The 9597-nt window shown below is 45.3% G+C and overlaps 1 protein-coding gene across 1 annotated transcript; it reads left to right on the forward strand.

Moving 5' to 3' along the window:
• Window positions 1-235: 235 nt before the first annotated feature.
• Window positions 236-1725, forward strand: LOC123075195 (cysteine proteinase EP-B 2). The gene has a single exon (XM_044497857.1). The coding sequence runs from the start codon at window positions 344-346 to the stop codon at window positions 1469-1471; it is 1128 nt and encodes a 375-aa protein (XP_044353792.1). The 5' UTR covers window positions 236-343; the 3' UTR covers window positions 1472-1725.
• The last annotated feature ends 7872 nt before the right edge of the window (window positions 1726-9597 follow it).

The raw sequence follows: 9597 nt of genomic DNA on the forward strand, positions 1-9597 counted from the left end.
CAATACCAGCGCCGCCGCACGCAACTTGGCAACCGCCCCGAGCAGAATCTGACACTCCTCCGCTCAGCATTCTGTTACCGCCATTTAAACCTCCTCGTGTCTTTCCCGCCGCAAACCAATCCATCGGTCTGCTTCTGCTTGCTTCCAAAGCTTCTCAGTGCTGCTCGATCGAGCTGACGACCCGACCTATAAATACACCTCCTCCCTTCTCCTCCACCCTCATCGATCTCACACTCCAAGCTAGCCACGCCAGCTACTGCTCCGTGACCAGCAGTGCACTACCACGTACACGGAAACAACTCGTGGTACTGAACTAGTTTGGTAGTACGTAGCAGCTAGCACGATGGGGCAGCTTAGCAAGAAGCTTCTGGTGGCGTCCATGGTGGCGGCCGTGCTGGCCGTGGCGGCGGTGGAGCTCTGCGGCGCCATCCCGCTGGAGGACAAGGACCTGGAGTCGGAGGAGGCGCTGTGGGACCTGTACGAGCGGTGGCAGACCGCGCACCGCGTGCCCCGCCACCACGCCGAGAAGCACCGCCGCTTCGGCACCTTCAAGTCCAACGCCCACTTCGTCCACTCCCACAACAAGCGCGGCGACCGCCCCTATCGCCTCCACCTCAACCGCTTCGGCGACATGAGCCAGGCCGAGTTCCGCGCCACCTTCGTCGGCGACCTCCGCCGCGACACCCCGGCCACGCCGCCGTCCATCCCCGGATTCATGTACGCCGCAGTGAACGTGTCCGACCTTCCGCCGTCCGTGGACTGGCGGCAGAAGGGCGCCGTGACGGGCGTCAAGGACCAGGGCAAGTGCGGCAGCTGCTGGGCCTTCTCCACGGTGGTGTCCGTGGAAGGCATCAACGCCATCCGCACGGGCAGCCTCGTGTCCCTCTCGGAGCAGGAGCTCATCGACTGCGACACGGCGGACAACGAAGGGTGCCAGGGCGGGCTCATGGACAACGCCTTCGAGTACATCAAGAGCAACGGCGGGCTCATCACAGAGGCCGCGTACCCGTACCGCGCCGCCAAGGGCACCTGCAACGTCGCGGGAGCGGCCCAGAACTCCCCCGTGGTGGTGCACATCGACGGGCACCAGGACGTGCCGGCCAACAGCGAGGAGGCTCTGGCCCAGGCCGTGGCGAACCAGCCCGTGTCCGTGGCCGTCGAGGCCAGCGGGAAGGCGTTCATGTTCTACTCCGAGGGGGTCTTCACCGGCAGCTGCGGCACGGAGCTGGACCACGGCGTCGCGGTGGTCGGGTACGGGGTGGCGGAGGACGGCAAGGCGTACTGGACGGTAAAGAACTCATGGGGGCCGTCGTGGGGGGAGCAGGGGTACATCAGGGTGGAGAAGGATTCCGGTGCTGCGGGCGGGCTCTGCGGCATCGCCATGGAGGCGTCCTACCCCGTCAAGACCGACAGCAAGCCCAAGCCCACGCCCGCGCCCAGGCGCGCCCTCGGAGCCAGGGAGTCACAGTGATGACTGATCGATCCTTCTGCGGATCTGAATTATTACTACTACTATCGTTCCTAGTTAAATTAAGGGTGAAATAAATTAAAGATTGAATTAAGTGGTTCTGCGTGGGCACGCGGCAAGAATTAGGCGTGTGTAACGTCGGACCAGGTCGATCGATATCTATTTGGATTCTGAATGTACTGTAAAATATAATGTAATGTAATACACTGCCAGTAATAGTGTATGAAACCTTGCTAATATATTGTGTATTCTGTTCAGAGATGGAGTAAGTGGTTTGAAATTTTGAATTGATTTGCTTTTGCGGGTAAGGTCACATTTTTTTAAGGGATTACGGGTAAGGTCACATGGTTTGGACTGAAAAGATAGTTGGGCCGTGTTTTGTCCTTTACTTGGGAGTTCTTTCAACCTTTCAGGCCCACTAGCATCAAAGAAGTGCGGAGCCCATGACCGTCTCCGTCTGTATTATGTCAAAATAGGCAAGAAAACAATGTGTATTACGGGAGAAAATAAAATGAGAAGGAGAACAAGGATTCTATATTTACCCCATGTGTAGGTATGTAACAAACATTACATGATTTAACAAATTATTAAGTAAACCGACTGGCCTATTAATATTTTTTTCATAAGCACATATTTTCCCCTTCTGTAAGTTAAAAAAGTGCGATGGACGCGGTAGCAATATGTATTTGGATTCATTCTCATATGGTCTGATTGATCAACAGTGAGAACAAAGATTGTTACCAATTTATATAGACCCTATAGTAGGGAAACATTTCTTGTCCAGTTTGCCCATCTTTTTCACCTACATTTCATATACAGTTCCTAGTCGGCACTATTTCATTCTCTCTCAAACATGAATTTATTTAATAAAATTAATTTTTTTTAATTTTTTAAGTAATTTAAACCCCAAATCCATCATGGTGTAAAATTAAATAGTAATTGGTGAATAGCTTATTTAAACGTAGTATCTATGAATGGTTAATCTGATAATAGGATGTTCAACCCAGTGCGCTTTTCAAACTATCATATAGGATAGGTGGTATATCCATACTTCGGAAAATTTTGGCGCTAAGGAATAACTGGTTCTATAATAGTTTTTTGAGCAAACACTACCCTCTACGGATGATCCACTATCTTGTATTTTTTTCTCTTTCTCTTTGAGTCGGTCAAAGAAATAAAATAGGGAATGGAGTGAAGAGGTTGGTCGAGTGATATTTTTTGTTTTTATGTTCTCTCTTCTTGTTGGCTCCTTATAGAATGTCCTAATGGAGCGTGTCAGTGACCACATTTTGGTTGAAGCCTCGATCTGGTTGGCCAGAGGGAAGGAGAAGGCGAGGTAGATGATGGCAACAACATCGACTATTCTCCTTGCATAGGTGAATGCACCGAGGGAGAAGGAGTCTTAGTTTTTTGTATTTCTTCTGACGCGAATGCGCAGTGCTGATTTACTGTTTTTATTGTTCCGGTTTATTTTGTTGTATTGCTCTGGGTTAGAGTTTGGTTGCTGTTTCGGCTTATGGTTCAGGTGAGTAAATATTTCGGTTTATTCAGGTGTTGTTCTATACTACTGGTTTTACTGCTTCAGGTTATTCGGGTTTGTTGTTTCGGTTTATTCGTGCTATTGTTTCGGTTAGCAGTTCTGGGTTCATTTGAATGTTGTTCTAGTTTTTGTTCTGATAATTGTTGGTGCACTGTTCACTGATGTCGTGGTGTAAAAAAGGTAGTAATCAGTCAAGGACTTATTTATCCCACTATTTGCTTCTCCTGATGGTTGGTCAAATAATAAAAATGTTTCTGTTCCGGTCTACTATTTTGTGCAGTAGACACTATTCACTGATTGCGCGTACTTGAACAGTAAAAGTTAGAAAAAACTAAAAAAAAAGAGAAAAGGGGAATGCTTCCCGCTTTAGTAAAATCATTGTTGGGGTTGAGCAAATACCACTTAGATGCCACTGCATTTTGGTGCCCGTTACTTTGGGCATAAATCCGAGGATAGTTTTCACAAAGAAGTTCCATCTAGAGGTATGATCACCGGGAAAGAAGCTACTTCATCATTGAGGAGCGCATAATCTCGAAGTCATGTTTGGTTACCACGGGCGTGTGGCATGCACAAGATGAATATCGATGCAACAGTGTTCCGCTTGGCTCGGCATTAAAATGGGCATGTGCAACTATGAGCGTGTTCTTTTCAGTTGTAGATCCCCGCATAAGTAGATTATGTTGGGCTGCCGAGGGAATCGGCTCTGGGTAGAATCCCCTGAGAAACTTCAATCCAGTTCTTTTTGGCGACTTCGGTATGAGTTCGTTGTCTGAGTTGACCAATGAAATGTATGTAATAACCCTAACAACCACATCTAATGTTCTGCAGTACCTTGGGAGACCGGTTTGAAAGATCGTGGATGTCGCCTAGAGGGGGTGAATAGGCGCTTTAGAATAATTACGGTTTAGGCTTGAACAAATGTGGAATAAAACTAGCATTTAATTTGTCAAGCAAAAAACTTAAATCGACTAGGTTCACCTATGTGCGCCAACAACTTATGCTAAGCAAGATAAACAACTAGGTGATAGCAACATATACATCATGAAACACTATGGCTATCACAAAGTAAAGTGCACAAGTAAAGGGCTTGGGGAAGAGATAACCGACGCACGCGAAGACGACGATGTATCCTGAAGTTCACACCCTTGCGGATGATAATCTCTATTTCGAACGGTGTCGAGACACAATGCTCCCCAAGAAGCCACTAGGGCCACCGTAATCTTCTCACGCCCTCGCACAATGCAAGACGCCGTGATTCCACTAAGGGACCCGTCAGAGCGGTCACCAAACCCGTATAATTGGCAACCCTTGAGGAATGTCACCGAACCCATACACTTTGGCAACCCTTGGGGGCGATCACCGGAACACGTACAAATTGCTCGGGGCAATCTCCACAACCTAATTGGAGGTCCCGACGCTTGCCCGGAGCTTTACACCACAATGATTGAGCTTCGAAGCACCTCCAACCGGCTAGGGCTCCCGAGCACCCAAGAGGAACAAGCTCTAGGGTACCAAGCACCCGAGAGTAATAAGGTTCTCAACTTTTCAATTCCACGTATCACCGTGGAGAATTCAAATCGATGCAACTAATGCATTAGTAAGGGCACATGGAGTGCCCAAGTCCCTCACTCTCAAATCCCACCAAAGCAACGAAAGCTATGGAGGAAAATGAGAGGAACAACAAGAAGGAGAACACCAAGAACTCCAAGATCTAGATCCAAGGGGTTCCCCTCACATAGAGGAGAAAGTGATTGGTGAAAATATGGATCTAGATCTCCTCTATCTTTTCCCTCAAGAACTAGCAAGAATCCATGGAGGGATTAAGAGAAAGCCAACTCAAAGAAGGTCAACAATGGGGGAAGAAAAACGAGCTCAAAGGATAAGAACCATTGGGGTAGATGACCCCCTTTTATAGGAGGGAAAAATCCAACCATTATGCCTTCAGCCCGCACACAAGTGGTACTACCGCTCAGGAGAGCGATACTACCGCTTGGAGCGGTAGTTCTAGGTGTATCACTGAGAGAATGCAAGTTCAAGTGCGGTAGTGCCGCCGGAGCGGTACTACCGTCCTCACAAGCGGTACTACCGCTTAGTGTCTCAGGACACAGGGAACTAGCGGCAGTAGAGGGAGGGTAGGACGGTAGTACTGCGTACATCGGTACTACCGTGCCCTACTACCGCTCTACTACCGTGGAGGCTGCGAGGGACTACAGAAGCAAGAAGATAAGCGGTAGTGGTGACGGAAGTCCATCAGCGGAAGTACCGCAAAGAGGTACTACTGCTGGGCAGGTGAGGTACTACCGTGCCCAACTTCCGCTCCACTGCCGCTGAAGCGAAAACGAGTCCAGAAGCCCAAAAACAAGTGGTAGTGGCCGTGACACTGAAACCGCGGAAGTACCGCGCAAGCGGTACTACTGCTGCCCAGGGCGGTACAACCACTAGTGAGCTTCAAAATAGCCCAAGCAAACAAATGGAAGTAGGAAAACCAGAACTGCCATAACTTCTGCATATGAGCTCCGAATTGAGCAAACTAAAACTTGTTGGATAGATGACGATAAATACTATCCAATAGCGATAAGATAGTAGAGTCTATGATATAGAGATGTGAAACCTCTATGAGAGAAGAGCCGGCAAAAACTCCAACATCGAAAACATCATAGAAGATGCATATATGGACTCCATTTTTGATGAACTCGAGCTTGTCATGAAGATGACCATAAGCTCTAAAACTCACGAAGAAAAACACCAAACACGAACCAAGAAAGATGATGCAAGGTGCAATGATTTGAGTTCTCTATGAACGATGTGATCAAGCTACTAATCTTGAGAGCCCCCCTTGATAGTACGTCAATTGATCCTATAACCCGGTCTCCCAACTAAGCGCATGAGACCGGTAAACTAGAAAACCTATCAAGGGCAAACCTTTGCCTTGCACATAGTCCAATTGAGCTAGACGATAACGATGTTGACTCTCTCAAGTTGGACCACCTTTCTTGATTGTGTTGGCTCGATGAAGACTAGTTGATTGCTCCCCCATACTCCACTATGGGTGAGCCACTCTTCGCACATCTTCACAAGTCCATTTCACCACAATGGGTGACAAGCTTCAAGCATGATCTCTTCGTGATGCTCCACTTGAACTTACACACCGCAATCTTGATGACGATCACCACTTGATGTCATCCTCCATGGGTTGTATGAGATCTTCCTCTTGACGCAAGCCCATGGAAACATGCCTAACCCCACATAGAACTCTCACATAGACCATGGGTTAGTACACAAAGCATAATGGACAATGGTTACTGAAAGAACATGTGGTGCCCCCATGTGTGGTTTTGGTAATTGATGACATTCTCTATGGACTAATGGTTGCATTGAGTTATATTTGAAGGATTTGTCCATAGACATTTCTTGAAGTCCATGTGTTGGTTTCAAGGAGTTTATGAGTTGACCAAGGTGCTATTAAGGAATTATCCAAAGATTGGTCATGTGAGTGTTGAGCTTATTGCAAGCATGTCATGAAGAAGAAGATTGTGTGATCATTCATGTTTACCTTCAAGACATCATCCAAATAAAGAGAGTTGGAAAGATTCAAGGTTGATCAAGACTAAGTACAGAGAGTGATTCAAGTTGATTGATACGTCTCCAACGTATCTATAATTTTTTATTGTTTCGTGCTATTATATTATCTGTTTTGGATGTTTTATATGCATTACTATGCTATTTTATATTATTTTGGGACTAACCTATTAACCTAGAGCCCAGTGTCAGTTCCTGTTTTTCCTTGTTTTAGAGTTTCGTAGAAAAGGAATATCAAACGGAGTCCAAACGGAATAGAACTTTCGCGATGATATTTCTTGGACCAGAAGACATCCAGAAGACTTGGAATGCAAGTCAGAGAAGCCACGAGGCGGCCACAAGGACGGAGGGTGCGCCTAGGGGGGTAGGGCGCGCCCCCACCCTTGTGGGCCCCTCGTGACTCCACCGACCTATTTCTTCCGCCTATATATTCTCATATATCCCATAACCAACGGAGAGAGCCACGAAAACACTTTTCCACCGCCGCAACCTTCTGTACCCGTGAGATCCCATCTAGGGGCCTTTTCTGGTGTCCTGCCGGAGGAGGATTCAATCACGGAGGGCTTCTACATCAACACCATTGCCCTTCTGATGAAGCGTGAGTAGTTTACCACAGACCTACGGGTCCATAGCTAGTAGCTAGATGGCTTATTCTCTCTCTTTAATTCTCAATACCATGTTCTCCTTGTTATTCTTGGAGATCTATTCGATGTAATACCTTTTTTGCGGTGTGTTTGCCGAGATCCTATGAATTGTGGATTTATGACCAGCTTATCTATGAATGTTATTTGAATCTTCTCTGAATTCTTATATGCATGATTTGATATCTTTGCAAGTCTCTTCGAACTATCGATTTGGTTTGGCCAACTAGATTGGTTTTTCTTCCAATGGGAGAAGTGCTTAGCTTTGGGTTCAATCTTGCGGTGTCCTTTCCCAATGACAGTAGGGGCAACAAGGCACATATTGTATTGTTGCCATCAAGGATAAAAAGATGGGGTTTACATCATATTGCTTGAGTTTATTCCTCTACATCATGTCATCTTACTTAATGCGTTACTCTGTTCTTCATGAACTTAATACTTTAGATGGAGGCAGGAGTCGGTCGATGTGTGGAGTAATGGTAGTAGATGCAGGCAGGAGTCGGTCTACTTGACACGGACGTGATGCCTATATTCATGATCATTGCCTTAGATATCGTCATAACTTTGCGCTTTTCTATCAATTGCTCGGCAGTAATTTGTTCACCCATCGTAATATTTTCTATATTGAGAGAAGCCTCTAGTGAAACCTATGGCCCCCGGGTCTATTTTCATCATATAAGTTTCCGATCTACAATATTAGTTTCCGATTTACTTCCTTTGCAATCTTTTACTTTCCAATCTATAAACCAAAAATACCAAAAATATTTAATTTACCGTTTATCTATCTCTATTAGATCTCACTTTTTGCAAGTGACCGTGAAGGGATTGACAACCCCTTTATCGCATTGGGTGCAAGTTGTTGATTGTTTGTGCAGGTATTCGGTGACTTGATCATTGTCTCCTACTGAATTGATACCTTGGTTCTCAAACTGAGGGAAATACTTACTCTACTTTGCTGCATCACCCTTTCCTCTTCAAGGGAAAAACCAACGCAAGCTCAAGAGGTAGTAGGAAGAATTTCTGGCGCCGTTGCCGGGGAGATCTACGCCAAGTCAAGACATACCAAGTACCCATCATAAACTCTCATCTCTTGCATTACATTATTCGCCATTCGCCTCTCGTTTCCCTCTTCCCCACTTTAAAAACGACTTTCGAAAAGATTTGCCTTTTCTTCGCCCTTCTTCCGTTCGTCTTCTTCGTTTGCCTTCTGGTTGCTCGTTTGCTAGATCTGTTTGCTACCACCATGTCTGAAATTGGGGAGGTTATCACTGAAAAAGATAGTAGTAACAATGGGGGAAACTTTGATGCTTTTGCCAACACTAATCCTCGTGAAGAATCTACTATTCTACACACTAAAAAGCTTCGCATAGGTAGCGGCAACATTATTGGAAAAGGGGTTATTCAAGATTTCTTTACTTGTGCCGGTGCGCTTCCCACTTTGGGTGGATCTATTATCCATAAAACTAGTAGCCTTGCGGATGCTATATCTTTGCTTGTAGTTGAACTTGAAAGACAATTTGTTCATATGCATCCTTCCATACAAAGGATCTTTCTAGAGTTCTCAAATATTGAGCATTCTTCCGTTAAGCGTGTCGCCACTATATTTCTAGCTCATGAGTTTAGATTTATTATGAAAGAAGCTAGTGAAATTTTGCGCACTATAAAGTAGATGTGGTCATCCTCCCGTAGAGGGAATTCTTTTTAATGAAGAGGACATAATGCGTTTACGATTTCTAGATCATGTTGCTTATAATGAAAATTTAAGAAAGCGAGTCCCTACCGATGTTTTAGTTGATAAGATTTCTGAGCTTAATGATAATTTTGCTATACAAAACAACAGATTGGGTTTCTCTCTTGGACACAAGCTCATGACTTTCTGCCAAAACAATGCTTACAACGATGAGTTGGTCATACAATATGAAGGGCCGAAGGAGGAACCTATTCCTCCCGAGATCGAACTTGGGGATTCTTATCCTATTAAATTTAGCCCTTTTGACTACTTTTGCTTGCCACAAAGAAAACTTGCCGCTGAACGTAGGGAGTATGAGATGAGTTTTCAAGATTTGCCTTATCATTATTATGATTACACTTAGATCTATTCGTGTTTTATGCCTAGCTAAGGGCGTTAAACAATAGCGCTTGTTGGGAGGCAAACCAATTTTATTTTTATTTTTGCTTTTTAGGTTCTGTTTTGCAATAAATATTTCATATAGCCTCTAGTTATATTTGGTTAATTAGTGTTTGTGCCAAGTAAGACCTTTGGGATAGCTTACGGTGATAGTTGATTTGATCTTGCTGAAAAACAGAAACTTTTGCGCTCAGTCTCAGAATTGTTAAAAATCACAGAAGCGTGATAAAATACTGATTAT

The sequence above is a fragment of the Triticum aestivum genome, chromosome 3D, assembly GCF_018294505.1.
Source record: "Triticum aestivum cultivar Chinese Spring chromosome 3D, IWGSC CS RefSeq v2.1, whole genome shotgun sequence".
NCBI classification, from domain to species: Eukaryota; Viridiplantae; Streptophyta; class Magnoliopsida; order Poales; family Poaceae; genus Triticum; species Triticum aestivum.